Source organism: Microtus ochrogaster, chromosome X (genome assembly GCF_000317375.1).
Source record: "Microtus ochrogaster isolate Prairie Vole_2 chromosome X, MicOch1.0, whole genome shotgun sequence".
NCBI lineage: Eukaryota > Metazoa > Chordata > Mammalia > Rodentia > Cricetidae > Microtus > Microtus ochrogaster.
Genome location: NC_022026.1, coordinates 12,759,472 through 12,780,117, shown reverse-complemented (window position 1 = coordinate 12,780,117; position 20,646 = coordinate 12,759,472). Strand labels below are relative to the sequence as shown.

Genomic DNA, 20,646 nt, shown 5'->3' with positions numbered 1-20,646 from the left:
GAAGAAGAAGAAGAAGAAGAAGAAGAAGAAGAAGAAGAAGAAGAAGAAGAAGAAGAAGAAGAAGAAGAAGAAGAAGAAGAATGCTGATGCTGATCTCTGGCTTCTACACATACATGCACAGGCAAGTGCACCTACAAACAGAAATACACACACACTAAAAACTAAAAAACTGAAAAGGCTAATAAAAGGAATAAAGTGAGCGGTAGAAAAACAGCTGGAGAAGTGTGAGTGCTTGTTACACTAGCGTGACAACAGAGTAGCAAGTCAAGCATAATGTGCGCACCTGCAGCCCTGCACTCAGAGGAGTGGGGGTTGCTGTGGCCACCATATTAGGTTCAGGCGCAGTGAGAGCTGTCTCAAGGTAGCAGGGTAGGAAGTGACAGAGTTGGACACCCCGTTTTCTCCTCTGGAATCTGTTTACACATACACACACACACAAACACACACACATTCACACTCAAAAAGAGAAATATCACTAAGCAAAACACAAAACTGTTGTGTGAAAAATCTACAAAATATCTAAAACTAGCAAACTAATCTTACAAATGTACACGATACATAAATGATGTACAAAGGTTAAATATCATTTGTCCAAAATAATAGGACCAGAAGTGTCTCCGATTTTGCAGGTTTTGGATGAAATATTTACATAGATTCTACTTACTGCTTGCACAATTCCTAATCCAAAAATCTGAAATTAGAAATGCTCAAAATCCCAAAATATAAAATATTTTGCACTTTGGAGTTTAAGATTAGGACAAATGAGTCAACTCATATTCTATATTTTATATTTAATCAATTGCATTTGACATATTAGCATAAAATAATTGTAATTTTAAAATATTCCATTTGCAACAACAGCATAGAAAAATGATATTCAAGAATAAACTCAAAACACAGCCAGGTGTGGTGGCACATGTCTATTAAAATATCAGCAACTTGGAGTCAGAGATAAGAGGACTGTGAGCTTGAAGCCAACCTGGAACACATAGTGAGTTCAAGGTCAGCCTGACCTATAAAGCAAGATTCATTTAAAATCTTGAGGTCAGGGGCTGGAGCGCCGTGGTAGAGCATCTGTCTACTATGTGCAAGGCTATAGTGGTTAGATCCCCAGCACTGCAAAAAATGTTGATTAACAACCATATCAGCTCTTCACATGAAAACTATGATACACTGTGGAGACAAACTAGAAAACTAAGCAAATGTCCATGGGTTAAAAGACTCAATATGGTTAAGGACTAAATTTCTCCAAAATTGATCAGTAGTTTCAATTCCAGTCACAATATAATTTTTTTTGCATAGATTTTCAGGTAGATGTAAAAATTCATGTAGGTTTAGAAAAGGCTTAGAGTAACAAACTTAAAAAAAAATGAAGGGCTCATACTATCTGACTTTCACACTGCAGGTACCAGGGGAATAAGAAAATAGCCAAGAGGATGTAGCCTTAAAATCAAGCTTCAGGTTCAGTGAGAGACCCTGTCTCAATGACAGATCAAGATGCCTGACAGCCTCCTCTAGCCTGTGCACATGTGTGCACAGGTGAACATATACACACACAAGCACATACAAACCATACCACACTCACACACCACGCACACACACACACACACACACACACACACACACACACACACACACACACCAGTATAGGTACCAATACAGTGTAGCAATAACACAAAGATTTATAAAAAAAATAAACAAGTGTAACAACACAGAAAGCCTAGAAATAGGCTTATTTCCCAACTTTTTTATTTTTTTGAGAATTTCACATGAGCACTGTATATCATATCTCCCTCCCTCTTCTTCCTCCAGTTCTTCCTATGTCCCCTCCACTCCTTTTCAAATTCATATTCATAACCTCTTATTCTTAAATCATTATTGTTTGTTCTTTGTCTCTGTCCTTCCCCATCTCGACTATCCAGTTCCCTCAAGTTCTCCTCCTACCTCTCCTTCTTCCTTCCCACCTCCTCTTCTTCCCCCTTCCTCTCCCTTCTGCCCGCCCTTCTCCCCCCACCCCCATGCTCCCAATTTTGTCAGATCTTGTCTATTTTCCCCTTCCCAGGGGGATCTATATATGTTTCTCTTAGGGTTCACCTTGTTGTTTAGCTTCTCTAAGGTCATAGACTGTAGGCTCATTATCCTTTGCTTTACAGGGCTAGTAAGAAACCTGGCACTAGAGAAATTCCCAGGAATCCACAAGGATGACCCCAGCTACAACCCTAAGCAATAGTGGAGAGAGTGGCCGAACTGGCCTTGCCCTGTAATCAGATTGATGACTACCTTAAATGTCACCATAGAACCTTCATCCAGCAACTGATGGAGACAGGGACAAAGATCCGAAGCAGAGCACTAGGCTGAGCACCCAGCGTGGGAGAAGTGAGAATATGAGCAAAGAGGTCAAGACCATGAAGGGAACACCTACTAAAACAGTTTACCTGAGCTAATGGGAGCTCACCAACTCCAGCCAGACAGGAAAGGAACCAGTATAGGACCAAGCTAGACCCTCTGAATGTGGATGGCAGTTGTTTGGCTAGAGAAGACTGTGGGGCCACTGGTGGTGGCACCAGAATTTGTTACTGCTGCTTGTGCTGGGTTTTCAAAACCCATGCTTTCTGGATGGATACCTTGCTCAGCCTAGATATAGTAGGAAGGGCCTTGAACCTTCCTCAAAGCAATTTGCCTTACCCTCTCTGAGGAGTGGGTGGGGTGGGGTAGGAGATAGGTGGAGGGAATGGGAGGAGGGGAGGGAGTGGGACCTGGGATTGGTGTGTGAAATGAAAACAGATAGTTTGTTTTCCTTTTTTAAAAAAATGAAATAAAAAAGTGAAAAAAATATTATTGTTACACACACACGGAGAAAAAGATGTAGATGCATATACATTTATGAATACAACCTGCTAAGTTCATTTAGTATATTTGTGTGTTCAGGGCTTGAGACTGGATCACCTGTTAGAAGTTTGTTCCTGGAGAAGACTGTTTCTTCCTCTCTTAGCAGCCATTAACTGCTTGCAGCTCATCATTTAGGGGTGAGGTTTTATGAGATCCTTCCCCCCAACTGTTTGTTTGAAATGTATTATCACTTGATTTTCTTTTGTTAAATGTAACAAAGACCATCAATGGGAAGGGGAAAGTCCCTAATAAGCAGTGTTGCTTGCAAAACTAAATATTCATTTGTAACAAAGTGATCTCATACCTTGTAAGAAAATTAGCTCATGGAGATGCTTCCTCGTAAGCATAAAAGTTAAAAACCAAAGAGTTTTAAAAAAAAAAACACATAAGAGAATGTTTTCATGATGGACCCCCTGCCATTTTTTCCGGACAAATCATATATAGTTAATAGTAAGGTAAAAGAACTGCAAGAACTGCAAATTAAATTTCAGAAAAAGTTCTAAATGTTTGCCTATGAAAAGACACCACTGAGAAAATGACAGGAAAGTTGTAAAGAACAACAAGCCAATTAAAATACAAACAAAAGACTTTGACAGCTAAGTCAGCAAAGAAGTTATGCGCGCAATCAAGATGAAAATAAAGCTTCTTGCCCATCATTAGCCACAGCAGAAAAGAACATGGGAATTTGTATAAGTATATACCGTATGAGCCAGCTCCTCAATCTCTAAGTCCAAGACACATGAAAACAAGTCCACACAAAGACTTTCATACAAACGTTCACAAGAGCACACTATTTGTAGTACCTGCTAACTGGAGACAGCCTAATATACAGAAACAGTAGAATAAATTAAAATGTGCACAATATATTTATTCAATGAAATATTATTCAACAATAAATTCATCAGTAAAAACAAAATGACTAATTTTGAGTGATTAATATGGAAAACAAAATGATTAATTTCAAAACAAAGTAATATATATGAAAGAAGAGAATCATGTATATACCACATGATTCATTTTGGAGTTATAAAGATCTAGAGCAGAAACAAATAATGCCAGGAAAATGTCCTGATGGTGGTGGCCCTAGAGGAAAGTGGGGGTCTTTCAGGAACAATAGCAATAGTCTGCTCTTGAGAGCGTGTGGGGTTAGGTGTGCATATGCCTTAGCTAAACTCAGAGACCGTGGGCTTAGGATTTGTATGTTTTCCCATACACAAATTTATAATTTTAAGGTGTAAAAATAAAATCCGGTCCCTCAGGTTGCTCTGGAGTAGCATGCGACCCGCCAGAGGCTGAAGTGCTGCTGGATGGAGGAAAGGGCTTAGAATTTTTATAATTGGTATACCATGGTTGCATTTAGCTATGGGATACAGCATGATGAATCAGGGTAACTAACATCCACATCATAAGAAACATTTGTCATTTGCTTCTGTTATCTAACTTCAGCCCAGACTTTAAATCCAGCCAAACATAGGTCCAAGTTCCAGCTTAACTGTTAGGCTAGCTTTCCTTGGGCACATTCTTTGACTTTCCTGTTACCTTATATGCTCCAACAATACTCAGTAGTGTAACATCCAACACCCAATAAGTTCTCCCTTGTATGTTAGTCAGCAGCCAACTAATATTTGGAATGATTTTAGGTGACAGAGCCAACTGTAACATCATTGCACACCACACAGACACCAGTACAACTAAGATGTTAACCTACCACTGGTTATACACAAGTCTTCCCTGGGATCTCGATGTTTTCTCATATTCCCATTCAGGTTAATAGTTTCCAAGGGTGCACTTTGGTTTTCCTAAGACCTTCATGGGTGAAGATCTGGAAGAGCATACATTTGGTTGCCTGGCTCTCAGTTTCCTGAGTTGCACTCACCTGGGGGGTTGTGACTTCTTCAGAGGCATGGATGCTGAAGGCCATACCTTCAAACATGTGGTCTACCCGTAACACAGCCAAAGCCAGTCTGGCCACAGTGAGATTTGCCGTTCTCCCCACAAACTCCATCTTGTGACCAGCACGCTCAATTATCCTCAGGATCCTGAAAGGAATCACAGGCAAACAGCACTCTTTCTGCCTTGATAAAACTCATCCTCCCATGATGTCTCACTGCAAAGCTTCACTTGGTCACTTCATTGTCATCTTGATATTGTTTAGTAAGAGCCCTGACTTTGGAGCCCAGCAGATGGAGGTCTGTATCTCAGTGCCTCTAACTTCTGTAGGGGTGAAGAAAATGACCTCCTAGAGCTTAGGTCCCCTTGCAAGCAAAGTCAGAGGTAGTAATAGCATGTATCTTATTGCTGGAGTCAGATCTCTCATGGTCTCATTTGCCTTAGAAGTTCAGATTTTATTTGACCTATAAAGGAGTGCCACCAAGTGGTTTGAAAAGCAATGTATGATCTGATGTGCACAGTGAAACACAATGGTGACTGCTGTATAGAAAATGGGGCACAGAGGGGCAGCAGCGGAAGCAGAGGTCTGGAATAGAAGGTTTGAGCAGATGCACAGGGCACAGGGGAAGGAGCTGAGAGTAGACGGAAGGAGGGAGAAATGGTTGGATTCATTGACTCTACTAGAATATTTTAAGAGGTTTAAGGGTGTATAGATAGTGCTACATATAAAAGTTGATGTCTTCTTCAATGCTGTTATGAATAGCCTCTTGTGTCCAATTAACACTGCCTATAAGGTGGGGAAAGATCACTAGGAGGAGTTGGAAAGAGTAGTGAGATAAATACACACATACGTGTGTGTGTGTGTGTGTGTGTGTGAGAGAGAGAGAGAGAGAGAGAGAGAGAGAGAGAGAGAGGAAACTATATTGGGTAGGTATAGAAAGTTTTCAAAGAATAAATAAGAAATAAAATGAAATGAATAAATAAAAATAAGACACTCATAAGTCAACCTCTCAAGGGGAAAACAAAGAGTTGGTTATTGACTGAGGTAGAAAGTATCAAGCAGAACCATTTCTCCATTTTTCAGGGTTCTATGGTTGGATGCATTTTGCAGACATGTGCAGCAGTCAGAAGGATTTCAGACTGGGACTTGGATAAGAATTTCTCTGAAGAGCCATCATCACTGAGAGTTTGTTCATATTCAAATGGTTCTATTCACTGCACTGGACCCTATCAATGCATAACTGCCTGGTTGCTGAGGAAGTAATACACTAACGTCTAAGTTTCATGAAGCCGTGTCTCTGAGCCAAGCATTCGGACTTACTTATTGCTCACTGGAGGGAGGTTGGAAGCTGAATCGCTTTGCTTCTCTGTCACTGTGTTGATGATTTGGAGTATCATCTGGATTAGGTTGGCACTTATATCATCACAGTTGGAAATATCAGTTACTTTAGAAACAATAATCTTTGTCTCTTCTTCATCCAGAGCTGTAGACTTGTTCACCAGATTTAAAATGTGCTCTGCGACATCGTCTGCATTCTCTGGGGGGGGAACAAAATGGAAACCTTCACTTCCGCCCTTAGTGTTGGGCTATGCTACATGGCGTCCTCCCCTTTAAAGAGAAAAGGCAGTGACTGGAACACACATCAAGTGGGCAAAGTTCACCAAAGGAAGCTACTGAATCTCAAGTTCTCCAATAGACATAGCCCCGGGAAGAATGAAAGCCAGTTTTATCTTCATTAACTCTGATTTCAATTGTGCTAGGGGAATCTTTTTGTCACTGAAGAATTATTTTGAAGGTTGATGCTAATTAAAACTTTTGAGTGTTGGCTCAAGTTAAGATCCCACCTATATTCAAATATCAGCAAACATTGAGTCTGAGTTTTCATAATCAAGAGTATTCCCTGTCAAGAACAGACAATCCACAGGTAGAAAGAAAATATGGACCACATGATAAGAAGCAATTAATTTAGATTTTCTAAGGAGGAAGAACAATAGCTATTAGCTCGCCCACTTTTTTCTTCACTTTTTATTATGGAAATTTTCAAGCATATTCAGAAAGCAAGAGAATAGTCTAATGAATTGCCATGTACTTTATGAAACAGCCAGCTTCAACACATGTCAGTGGAAGGCTAATCTTAATTTACATCCTCTCTATGGCGGCTGGTGGTAGTGCACACCTTTAATCCCAGCACTCAGGAGGCAGGGGTAGGGTGGATCTATGTGAGTTCGAGGCCAGCTTGGTCTACAGAGTGAGTTCCAGGACAGGCTTCAAACCTTCACAGAGAAACCATGTCTTGAAACACCAAAAAGAAAAAAGAAAAGAATTTATATCCTCTCTCATCTACCTTTGCCCCATCTACATATCCTATTGCTTCCCCCACAAACATTTTAATACATATCTTTAAAATTAAACAACTTTTGTCTTACCATTATCCTAATTAAATTAAAATTAAGAAAATTGCCAATGATGTTTACAGCACCAAATCAAATGTCCAGTCAGTGTTCAGATAATCCTTAGTTGCCTCATAAATGCTTGTTTAAATCATTCTTTCCTTGAGTCATCAACCCTCCTTTTAAAGTGAAGAAAACTATTAAACAAATACAATGCAAACTAGATAGTACTTCACTATAATCCACATAAAGCTCATCTTCCTGGTTACGTCTTCCTAACTTAAAACCCGGCAACCAAAATATGCAGGGGAAAATTGAAGAAGAATTGATCTATTGAGAAAGATTCAGGAGAAAGAGAGAGAGTGCACGTAAGAGCACTCATGGCAAATTTAATACAGCTCATATTATGAATAAGCAGCCCTGTTTGGGAAAAGAAAACAATTTGAGTGCAAAATTCACTTCCTCTCCTCCTCCTCCTCCTCCTCCTGCTCTTCCCTGTCTCAAGCTCCACACAATTTTATTCCCAGGACATTTTCTTTTTTTCAAGTTTTCTTCCTTTATTCTTTTTATTTCATGAGCAAGTCTGAGCTCATCAACGGAAGTTTGGCAGTTCTAAGGAAGGTCTTCTCAAGCTGCTGCCCATTACCCCAACTTACCCATGGCTTAGGTAGAAATAAGTTCACAAGCAATGTCAGTGTTTTGTCCGAGGAGATAGAAAGGAAGGAAATTGATTCTAAATTGATATTTTGTCCCTGTTAATATCTATCTTATGATTCATTCAGAAACAGGGAAGTCGGCGGCTTGGGAGATGACTCAGCGGGTAAAGGCACTTGCTGCTCAGCCTGACCACCTGAGTCGGATCCCTAGGATTCACATGGTGAAAGCAGAGAACCAACTCCTTCAAGTTGTGTATACACACACACACACACACACACACACACACACACACACACACACAAATGCAGCATAAAACTTGGAAAAGAAGCAGAGAACCAACTCCTTCAAGTTGTGTATACACACACACACACACACACACACACACACACACACAAATGCAGCATAAAACTTGGAAAAGAAGCTAAGAAATCAACAAAATTAGTGGTAGAGGAAGACAAGCCAAAACAGTCCTCTGCCTTCCGGTCAATCCTTTGGTCCTTCTGTAAGGTGCTATTGTGCTTATGCCTAAACTGATGGCCATTCATTGAGGCAGAGACCCAATCTGGTAGTACAGCCAGCCATATCTACAAAGCTATGCAGAAATTGAAATTCTATGAGGAAAAGAGATTTCCTATATTTTCAGGCCCTACTTCCTAGTTCAAAGAAGCTCCTTTCTCACTGTAACCTTACGTGGTAGAAGAGGAAAAACAAAGCTTCTCAGGCCTCTTCTGGAGGAACACAAATTCTATTCCTAAAGGACCAGCACTCATGACATTTCAAATGCCCCAATCACTCTGAGATTAGGATGTCAACATAAACATTTGGCTGGGGGTGGAGTGGTAGCAGAAACATTCAGAGTATAGCATATATTTCACCAAACGAGATATGTAGATGACAGATAAGCATATGAAAAGATACTCAATCCATATGTCACTAGGAAGCTCCAAATTAAAGAAGCAATGAGGTAATAACATACAGCTATTAGAATGGCCTAAATCCAAACCACTGACAGCAACAAATGCTGCAGAGGATGTAGGGAAAGAAAAAAAACTTAGAAGCAAACCATATGTCCCCAAGTAGGAGAATAGATAAACTGTCCTACATCCAGGCAATGGACTACTAGTCATTACTAAAAAGAAATGAGTTTGCAGACCATAACAAGACAAAGGGGAGTGGAAGTGTACAGTGCTAAGAGCAAGAAGTCAACTTAAAATGGGTACACAGTTACCAGTATACACTGCCCTGGTTAGTTCCTAGTTAATTTTATGCCAATTTTATATAAGCTAGTGTCATTTGGGATCAATTGAGAACATGCCTCCATCACACTTTCCTGCAAGTAAGTCTGTCAGGCATTTTCTTAGTTACTGATAAGTGTGGGGTGGCCAAGTTTACTGTGAGTAGTGCCATCCCTGGGCAAGTGGTACCATGTGTATAAGAAAGAAGACTGAGTAAGCCTGTAGGCATCATTTCCCCATGGCCTTTGCTTCAGTTTCAGCCTCCTGGTTCCTGTGTTCAATTCCTGCCCTGACTTCTCTCAGTGATGGAGCGTGGCCTGAGAGTTATAGGCTGAAATAAACCCTTTCCTCCCCCAAGTTGCTTTTGGTTGTGGTGTTTTTATCACAGCTGTAGAGACCCTCACTAAGATATGCATTGTGCAGTGTCAAGAGTGAACCCCAATACAAAGTGTCAACTGGGTCAAGGTAGAGTCACCCATTTTAACAAAGCCACCTGTCTGGTGACAGTGGGGACTGTGCGTGTGGCAAGCACACAGAGGAGCTCTAGATTGTCGTTGCTGTGGCGGTTGCTGGGCATAATGGTATATGACTGGAATCCCCACACTTAGGAGGCTGGGGCAAGATCATATTTTGGGGTACAGATTATACCTAGCATAACTCTATCTCAAAAGACTAGCTATTGTTCTTAACCTGTTTCTCTTCTAGACAAAGAGATTTTATGAAACATTCAAATTCTCTTCCTTAGACTGAGCAGGACATCAAGAGAAAAGACATAAATTACTAAAATCCAGAGTAAATGTATACATGATGGGGAGAGAAGGCACTGACTGGTACCAGCTGTAACTAAAAGATGGGCTTGTGTTCACAACAACAGGAGGAAATTGGAACCTTCGAATGGTGTCAGCAGGGATGCAAAATGGCTCAGCAGCTGTGGGAAACAGTTTTGCAGTTCTTTCAAAGGCTAAGTATAGAGTTACCAGATGACTTCAGAATTGTACTCTTCAGTATGTCCTAAGAGAAGAAAACATGTCTACTAGCCATTTGTACTACAAATATTCACAATCTGTCTATAAAAAATACCCCAACATGCAACCAATCAAATGCCCATCCACTGATAACTGACTCATAAAATGTGATGTAGGTCAATTTAATACAGTATTATTCAACTATTTAGAATGGGGTAATGGCCCATGCTGCAATATGAAGAAACTTTACCAACATTTTGAGATGCCTACAATTAGCAAAATTCACACAGGTAGAAAGTGGATTGATGGCTGCCAGGAACTGTGGGAAGAAGGAAATAGAGGTTATGCTAACACGTACAGCAATTTGGGTAATGAAAGGGTCTTTGTTACAAATCCCCTTCATAGAATTCACAATGCTGGTAGCACAACCGAGTTACTGAGGAAAACCTCACTGAATAAGATGACCCACTAGACTGTATTTGCTAAATGGGGAACCTGTGCATACCACCACGAAAAAGTTTTAACATTACTTTGAGATATCAGATTTTGCTAATAAAATCACCTAAGGCTCTAAAGCTTAATAACTTTAATATATTATCACTGTGATCATGAAGGTGTTCTGAACCAGGCACTTCCACAACCTGTAGACTGGATTATAAATTGATACAACTAGTACAAAGAGCATTTTCCAGAATTTATGCTTAACACTAATTTACACTGCCCAAATTGTTTATAAAATTGAATATTGTAATTGTAAAATATTGTGACATTTGTAATATCCATTGGAGCATTCTGTTTCTTTGAAATTGATAAATCCCTGAATTAGGAGTCGTGTGTGTGTGTGTGTGTGTGTGTGTGTGTGTGTGTGTGTGTGTGTGTATGTATACTTGCTGTTTTAGTTTGTTTTTGAAACAGATTCTCTCACTATGTGACCAAGGCTGGCCTTGAGCCCAGGATCTTCTTGTCTCAGCCTCCCAAGTGCTAGGATTCTAGAAATGGGCTGAGCCAACATCCGGTTGCCTTTGCAGCACCATGTCTGCCTGAATGCTGATATGCTCCCTGCCATGATGATAATGGACTGAACTTCTGAACCTGTGCTGCAACTAGACAGAGAGGATGAAGAAGTGAGTGATCTCCCACCTAGTGGGTCATGCCACTCTCTAGGCAAAACCCCGGGGCCCCTCCCCCACCTGCCTCAGCTTCTCTAGCCAGCCAGCAGGCAAACTTCCTGCAGGTAGGCTGCTCCAACACCCCCATCCCATCAATTGGAGACTGTACGCTACAAGTCCCATTACACCCCCAAACCCTCCTATCCCCCATAAGCTCAGATAAACTCTGAAGCACAGGCTGTGACTACTACTCGGAGTGGACCAAGAGAACAAACCAAGAGATCAGACCAAGAGAGTGGACCAAGAAAGCAGGTCAAGAGAGACCTCAGCAGCTCCCTGAGACACAGACAGCGACAGTACAGAGCAGACCAAGAACAGCTCCCAAAGACATGGACAACAACTGCAAGGATTGGACTAAGGCAAAGACACTGCTGGCACCAATTGGAGGAAAAGATGGGTAGGTGCCATGCAAGAATTCATTCAACAACCTAAGAAGCAACATGGTAACACCAGAGCCCAGTGGTCACACAACAGGAAGACTTGATCAGTCTAACCAGAAGAAGCAGAAGAAAACTATTTTAAAGGTAACTTTAAGAGGAACCAAAAAAATCCCTTAAAGAAATGGATGAAAAGAAAAACAAAAAATTGGAAGAAATAAACAAATCTCCTAAAGAAACCCAAGAAAACCAGAAAAAAAATAATCAAACAGGTGATGTATTCTGTGGACACCATTGGTTAATAAAGGACAGCTTTGGGCCTATGCAGGGTATTGAGGGCAGAAGACAAGGAGGAGGGGAGAAGGGGAGCAGGGAGGAGAACTTGCGGGAACAGGATAGTCGAGATGGGGAAAGGACAGAGATGAGAGCAAGAAAGAAGATAACTTGATTGAGGGAGCCATTATGGGGCAAGCAAGAACCTAGCACTAGGGAAATACCACAAGGATGACCCCAGCTAAGACCCTAAGTGGAGAGGGTGCCCAATTTAGCCTTGTCCTGTAGTCAGACTGATGAATATCTTAAATGTCACCATAGAACCTTCATCCAGCAACTGATGGAAGCAGAGGCCGAGACCCACAGCAGAGCACTGGACTGAGCTCTCACAGTCCAGTTGAAGAGTTAGAGGAATCAGAATATGAGCAAAGAGGTCAAGACCATGGTGGGAATACCCACTGAAACAGCTTACCTGAGCTAAAGAGAGCTCACCAACTCCAGCCGGACAGGAAAGAAACCAGCATAGGACCAAAGCGGGCACTCTAAATGTGACAGTTGTATGGCTGTGGCAGACTATGGGGCCACTGGCTGTGGCACCAGGATTTATCCTTGCTGCTTATACTGGTTTTTTGGAATCCTAGATATAGTGGGGGGGGGGCTTGGTTCTTTTCTCAAAGCAATGTGTCTTATCCTCTCTGAGTGGATAGGGTGGGGGGTGGAGGAAATGGAAGGAGTGGGGGGAGGGAGTGGGAACTGGGATTGTTATATAAAACAAAAAAAGATAGCTTGTTTTCTTTTTTAAAAAGAACAAAAGAAAAGAAATGTGCCACCCAACTCCAGCTGGACTGGGACTGAACAAACATGGGATTAAACCGGACCCTCTGAATGTGGCTGACAATGGGGGCTGACTGAGAAGCCAATGATAATGGCACTGGGATTTGTCTCGACTGCAGGTACTGGCTTTTTGGGACCCTAGTCTGTTTGGATGCTCACCTTCCTAGGCCTGGATGGAGGGGGGAGGGCCTTGGACTTCCCACAGGGCAGGGTACCCTGCCCTCTCTTAGGACTGGGAGGGGAGGGGGAGGGAGGAGCGGGAGGGAAGTGGGAGGAGGGTAGGAAGTAGAAACTTTGATCGGTATTAGTTATAAAGTAATAAAAAATTAGAAAAAAGAAATGTGCCACAAGGCCATCCTCTTAAAAGTTTTTAAATATGGAAAAGAAAGGGAAAATAATACTAAAAATATAAATTGAAAATCTACAAAAGAGAGAAGTCTGATGGCCCTAATTCCTGCCCTACCGCCACCTTCACCAATAAGCACATGGTATCTAAAATGGAACTTCTGTAAGGTAAATTCTCATAGAGTAAGTTCTGACTATTCTCTCTGTTATTTCAGGTCAAGTAGGCCAACTAAAGGAGGTCCCATGATTTCTCTGGCATGCACAAAACTGTCTTACCATCACTTATGGTAATATTAGCAAGATCCATAATCTTATCAGGAAGTTCGTGAAGCAGCTTGCATTGCTTAAATCTTGGTTTTTCCCATTGACACTTGCGAGTTTGGATGTTGATGGAACTACAAAAAAATGGAACGGAGAAATAAGAGGCATGAAACAGATTTCTCATTGAAGGGCTAGATAAGAGTGGTCTTAAAAGAAATGGTACTAGCTGGGTACAGTGGCTCATGTCTATAATGCCAACACTTGAGATGCTGATAGGATCACCATGAGATCCAGACCAGGCTGGGATACAGGGTAAGACCTTGTCTCAAAATGAAGAATAATTACTACTAACTAATTAATCAACTAAATAAAAGCAAAAGGGGGAGGACTCCTCCATGGCATGCCTTCCTGTGCCCATTCCCAGCTTTTGTGTTTAAATAACACAGATGAATCAGGGAAATGGGAGGCGGTGGCGGGGAAGAGACAGAAATCTTTAATTAATTAATTAATTAATTAATTAACACAGATGGAAATCAAATAGTTAGGAATGGGTCAGGGCAAGAGTTAGATCACCAAAAATCAGTGAAGAGGCTTTGCCCTCTAGATACGACTCTTTCCCATCTCTTTCCTCTCTTGCCTCTTTTAAGAAAAAAATCGTGTTGGAATACAGTCTTGTCTCTACATAGTACATGTCTCCAAGTGATTAAGGAGCTATCAACCCTCACCCGTGCCTCATCTACTTCAGGCCAGTTCAAGTCAGCCAATATACTCCCTCAGCATCCCCAGACTCTAGGGAGGCATTAGATAAACAGGACAGGGTTTTGAACCTTACTAGGAGCTTGGAACTGCATGATCTTACACTCTGACTTGTGCAAACTATGAGAAAGGGTTGCATAAACAAAACTGAGTCTATCAAAACACCGCACAAGAAGAACTTATTTTCTTTCTTTCATTTGTTCTTTCTTCCTTCCTTTGTATGTTTGTTGTGGTAGTGGTGAGTTTTGATTTGGGTGGGGCTTTTTGTTGGGGGATTGTTTGTTTTTGTTTTAAACAGGGTCTTACTCTGTAAACCAGGCTGTTCTAGAACATTCTAAGGAGTGTTAGCTGATCTCAAACTCACAGCAATTCTGTCTCGGCTCTTGGAGTTACATGACTACAAGTACAAAGCACTCCTACCTAGTTAAGGAGAACTTTCGACATTTAAAGTGAGCTGAGCCTAGCACAGGAAGGACAGAGACCTCCCTGCTACCACCAGTCAGAGAAAGAGACACAAAGAAGTAGTAGTCATGTCTACAATATCAAATCATCTCTTCAGCTATAGTACATGGTGAAAGGGTGGAACCAAGCAATGACAGGAAAGGTAACCTGCTGCCTTGATGACTATGCTACAGATTCGGACTTCATTCTTGAACAAAAAGTCTGCCGTGGTAGCAGGCAGACTTCAGAAAATCATACTGGCAGCATAGTGAACTGGCAGTGGGGAGCAGCAGCCTGGGAGAAACCATGGAGACAGCTCTAATAGTAGGCAAGAGCTAGCAAAGGGCTTGTACCAAGGCGTGGACTGCCAAGGAGAGGCTCTATGTGAGCTCCAGCTATGGCTGCCAAAGCTGCGAGCTTTGTTGACTCGTTAGATGGAAGCAGGAGTGGGGATGATCCAGGCAGAGATGGTGGCTTTCTATCCATGCTTTTAAGCCTCGGTTGAAACCTGCTGCCCCTCTGTTCTTGCCCATTTAAGTTATTTGGCATACGCCATTAACATCGGAGAGTAAGAAAAGAAGGTTGATGATTTTAAAAGGGAAATGATAAACCGAACAATAGAAGAGTGATGGGGCAAATTATGATGGCCCATCAATGGGAGAGCAGCTGAGACTGCCTTCGAAATGATCATTAAAAAGATAAATGCAAAGCATGGAAATGTTTGATAAACTATTGAATGAAAGGGTAAATTACATTATTGGTATGTAAACCATGGTAACCACTACAGAAAACTTGAAGGCGTACAGAGAAGGGCCAGATTTGAGGGCTGGGGGTGGGGCAGAGGCAACACAAACGCTTGCCAGCCTAAAACTGGCTATGTTGAGGTGGTGGGATTGTGGGGGAGTTTTCTATTTTGTTCTCTTGAAATTTGTATTAGGCATGCATGTTTGACTCTAAAAGATGAGAGAAGGAAAAAGAATTGGCAGTCGGGATGAAGGAGAGAGACTTAGAAAAAAAGGAGACAGAAACACCCCCCAAATGCAGCAGACCTTGGTGCATGTAAACTCGGATTTGGAACTTCACAGATACATACCAGATTCTTGTGGCGTTCCCATTCTCATTTTTAATGCACCTTACTTGGGCTGTCTCCGTAGGGTCAGTTAATGGCCACTTATATGTCCCTTTGTATTTCGAAGGCGTTTCATCTGTTTCGCATTTTCCTGGCTCTACAAAGAAAAATGTATGCACCATTTTCAAGGGCAAAAGGCATTTAAAAGTATGATGAACATACATTATGGCCCATCATTATTACCCTGCACGTGACCATCAGCAGATACAAGAGGACCGTTTCAATCAGGACATACAAACTAAGCTTCATGGAAACCAGTTTTAAGGTCAGCCTTTGTTTAAATGAGCCTTTTTTTTTTTCAGTGCAACCTCAAGTTTAGTCCTTCTCATTAGGCCCATTGATGGGGGTGGGGGTTGCTCTTTCCCATTTTCAAAAGTTCTTTGACAATTTCATACATGTATATTATGCAATTTGGAAATTGATGTTTAGAGTGTTAGATATGCATTGGAGAAAAAAATCAAAGCAGAAAAGTGGTACTAACGTAACACATCTGGAGACCCTGTCTGCTGATTTTCTTTCAAAGTATGCACTGTTATTGTTCTGCTATGTAAACATGGGAGGCTGGGAGCAGACATCTCTTCCCTATGGTAGTCATCCCCTTCCTAATGGTCTCAGGGCCGTTTGGTTTCACTAAAATCAGTATGCCTGCCATGACCAATACACCCAGGGCCACGATGTCTCTGCTAACAGTACTGAAAGGTAAGACTAACTCTGCCATGGAAGGCTGCTGAGCCACACACTTACTTTCAGGCTTTGTCATGTTAAGGCAGATGTGGTCTAGGCTGTCTATGTAAAAGTCCCCAGTCCTTACGGAGTACCTACTGCATCCATGTTCCTAACTCCAGAAACTTTCTTTTAGATGGTGGCAGAGTGACCCAGCCAGATCTGCCCAACCTTCTTTATGAACAAGAAAAAAAACACCTCCTTCTCACTTCCAGTACACACTGATTAGTGCCATTTACACGGTGGGCTCTGACGGTGACCTCTCCTCTCCTCTGCCTTCAACCCACTCTAACCTTGTGTAATCACAAGCCTCTGCTATTTAACTAGCGTGCTTTCAGGGACAGTCTGTTCTAATGCATCTGTGTTAACTCGAAGTTTTTACAGCTGTCTACTGGGGGAAAGGGACAAAGCTGGCAGCGATGGAAAGGAGGAGGTAGAGTGGCCCAGTAGCCTTTCCCTTTTACCACTGAAGCTTTCCTAATTAGAGAAGAAAACGCCTATGAGGGAAATCTGGGACAGTGCTCAGATCATTTCCTAAGATGAATAGGTTGGCTGAATCAGTCAATAAATTAGCAATTATCTATAGGACATGTATTGTGTGTAATGATGAAGCCCCCCGCCCCCCCATGTTTCCAGGTTTTTGTAGCAGAGAGGCAATTCTCTCATAGTGCTCATAGACGGGCCACTGCTGATAATCACAGCTGACCAAAAGTCCCTTGGAAAGTCTCTGTTATTTGTTTATAAGCTCTTAAATGTAAAAGAATCATCAGGACGTGTGGGCATAAATTTATGTGGAACAATGACTTCCCAGCTGGGCATAGTGACTCATACCTATAAGCCTTAGGAGGCAGAGGCTGAGATAGGAGGGTTTCGGTGAGTTAAAGACTTACTTGGGCTATATAGTGAGTTCCCAACCACCCCGGGCTACAGAGGGTGACCTTGTCTATAGATAGATAGATAGATAGATAGATAGATAGATAGATAGATAGATAGATAGATAGATACATACATACATACATACATACATACATACATACATACATACATACAGAGATAGGCCTTTTCTTTCCTTTGAACTTAGCACCCTTACAGTATATTCATTATGAGTTTTATAATAAGAAAAGTGCATTCATACTGAAATACCCTGCCAAAAGAATTACCTAGCTTTTCCACTACAACATGGTCAGACTTCACCAGCAGAGTCAATTGATCTTGTATGAAGTTCGCATGTGTGAGGTTCCCGTATATCTTCATTTGGATTCTGCTGATCAGTTCTGCTGGTTCCAAAGAGGAAATGGCTTTTATAATGACCCAACAGGCACAACTACAAACAAGGCAAAAATGAAACGCGACAGTCAGGTCACCAGAGTGCAAGTTGACCGATGCTGCTGAGATTCTATAGAGCTGCCCCCATTGGTAGTCAAGAAATATTAAATATTGTTTAGCCACTAAATGATAGGCCTTGAGAAATGATGCAAGACAGTACAAGGAAGTATTCTAATAAATTTTCTTGCATCCATCCAAAAAGGACAACTCAAAACCTATTTTCAAAAGAACGGTGTACAACATTCATATTAGGTTGAAATTGCCTAGTCAGGAGATTTCTCTAGGAGTTTGTAATAATTAAGAGGGAAGGCAGAGTACTCAGGAGTTATTATTTCAGAGAAAACCTTTTATCGTTCTGGCCCTTCAATTTATCCATCATTACTGCAATAAGGCAAATAGGCACATGTCCAATTAGTCGATACGGAAGTGTTCTGCTGAAGGCTTAACCCTATAAAAGACTAATAAGGATGGCAATGATAGCTAACTTTTGAGGAGTTCTTGCTTCACATGTTTTGATTCATTTAATTTTCACAAAAACCTTCCAAGATAGTGATGTCATGATTCCCATTCTACAGATGAAAGAACTGAGGTTTAGGGAGATATCATTTCCTGCAAAATCTACCAAGCCTTTTTATTCACAAAAAGATAATAAAGAATAGAGCAGGCCTTGACCTCAATCTCTACAATAAAGTTTTTAAATATTTTAGGTTAATCTAGTATTTTACTGGGGAGAATATTTCAGACTCAAAACTTGCCTACATTTTTTTATTTCTATTTTTGTATATAGCTTTTGATGAACATATTCACTGAGCTTCCTAACAATTGTTGGAAATTAGATGCCCTGGCCTTTATGTCAAGTTTCGCCATATGGCAAATCAAAAGAATTCCTGTCCTTTCCCTGACCTAGAAGTGGTGGATTAGACTCCACTCACCCTATCACTTCCGATTGGAGCCCATCTCTTCTCTGAGTTCTCTATAAAGAGGACTCCACTGTTTGAACCTCTCCTCCTCACTTGTAGTTGGCTCTCAATCCAGCACCTTGGACATATCAACAATCTCTTCATGACCCTTCTTTCACTCTATGTCCTTCATGGTGTGTATCAAAAGACAAGCAATAGCCATTGTCCCAAGAGGATCTGGCCCATGAGTGTGTACTATCTGGAGTGTTTCCCATGGGGTTCTCATTGTTTTCTCATTATGTCATTGACCTTATTGACCATGATAAACATTTTATTTCCCCAACCCCAAGTTACAGCTACTTTGAACCCCATTTCCTCTTCCATACAAAGAGGCAGCTAAGGCTATGCTATGACCGATGAAAACAACTTAGCCCCATGAATGTGGAAACCTAACTGGAGCATCTGTGAAATAGCTACCAGGTACTTTACTCTCCCTTTGACAATGCTGACCAAAAAAAAAGGCTGCACATTGCACACACAGAGTTAGAAGGAAGGCGAATCAGAACTGAATGTGCCGGCTATGAATAAACATATCACTTGCCTGTATGGTACATGAAAAATTGTGGCCATTCCTTGCCCATTTTTCTGTTCCAACTGATAGGAAAAAAGATAATATAGTCACTAAAGTCTTAGAACAAACATCAAATTTAAACAGAGGGCTTATCATTAACAAGAAAATCAGAATTATTCTTTACATTCACACAACCAATGCCTTCTTCAAATATCCCTTAAGCAGAACACTAATGTGTTTAGCCTTCAAACCAAGCCTGAAGAGCAGACCGTACAAGGACTGTCACCCCACTTTCTTGATGAAACAGCTGACTCTCAGGAATGGTAATCATCTACTCAGCATCCCAGTCTGGATACTGACATGGTGCTGATGACAAACATAAAATGTTTTATCATTCTAAGCCGAGCTAGCACTTAACAGATACTACTTAGTTCTGTCCATCTAATAGATAAGGAAATGGAGGCACAGAGAGGTTGGTTCATTTGCCCCAGGTCCCACAGTCAGAATGTGAAGGAACTAGGAGCTTTGGCAGATTGCCACCTGAGAGCATTTACACATAGTATTTACAGAAATTTTAGTTATATTGTGTTAGCTGTGTGTTGCATTTTTTAAATTTTGACAGCTGTTTGTAGCAAGTATTTTAAAGGATGGCAGATGACTTAGAATGAACTATTGGATTTACTGTATTCTATATAGTCAAAATATTTATGTCATATTTAAATGCCTTAAAAGCTGTGTGATTTCTAAGCACTTTGGAGTGTGCCACTGCACAGTTCTGAGGAACTGAAATAAGTACTGGAATTTGCGCTCTAACGACAAATACAGAAAGGAGGAATTTAGATTTCTTAGTCAAATTGTGGACTTACAAACAATTGCATCTTGGGAGAGTGAGACTTTTCTGTGAGATGTCCACAATCAAGAAAATATGTTACCATTTATGATCCCTAAGTCTTTTCACACACTCTGCCCACAAAATCTTTTAATTGCTGCCGCATGGTCAGTTCAGAGTTACTTACTTATGGCTAATCATTTTCAGAATGGGTCACAAGTAGGTTCATTTAGAAAAATTACTTACAATATGTCTGTACATGGCCACCTCTTCTTCAGAAGTCTTTCTGTTAAAGCATCACAAAATCATAGGAAAATGAAATGTAGCACCAAATACATGGATTGCAAGATAAGGTTAACAACAGGTCTGAGGCAGCAGAATTCCAATCGTGCTGGGGCTCCAAGGGGACCCTTGAAATGAGCTTGATCATTATTTGCACACTAAAGTGGTGGTAAGACTTTTACTCAGCAACAGTGCATTAAAAATACATATGCAATGGTGGGAATTACTCAAATATATCTATGCAATCATTAAAATGAATAAGCTAAGCTGGGAGTGGTAGTACAGCATTTAATTACACTACCCCTCATAAGAGTAAGGAAATCTCCGAGTCTGAGGCCAGCCTGAGTCTATATAGCAAGTTCCAGAACAGCCAGAGCTATACAACAAGACCCTGGCTCAAAAAA

The 20,646-nt window shown here is 41.1% G+C and overlaps 1 protein-coding gene across 1 annotated transcript in view; it reads right to left on the bottom strand.

Annotated features, from left to right (window-relative positions):
* The window catches only part of Adgrg4 (adhesion G protein-coupled receptor G4), a gene marked incomplete at its 5' end in the record, with an annotated part of 87,877 nt that overhangs the window by 34,662 nt on the left and 32,569 nt on the right, over window positions 1-20,646 (bottom strand). Inside the window, 7 exons of the mRNA XM_026784696.1 lie at window positions 4,766-4,928; window positions 6,101-6,317; window positions 13,302-13,420; window positions 15,577-15,709; window positions 17,496-17,659; window positions 19,162-19,214; window positions 20,207-20,246. Coding sequence (XP_026640497.1) covers window positions 4,766-4,928; window positions 6,101-6,317; window positions 13,302-13,420; window positions 15,577-15,709; window positions 17,496-17,659; window positions 19,162-19,214; window positions 20,207-20,246 — 889 coding nt within the window. The remainder of the gene's footprint in view (window positions 1-4,765; window positions 4,929-6,100; window positions 6,318-13,301; window positions 13,421-15,576; window positions 15,710-17,495; window positions 17,660-19,161; window positions 19,215-20,206; window positions 20,247-20,646) is intronic.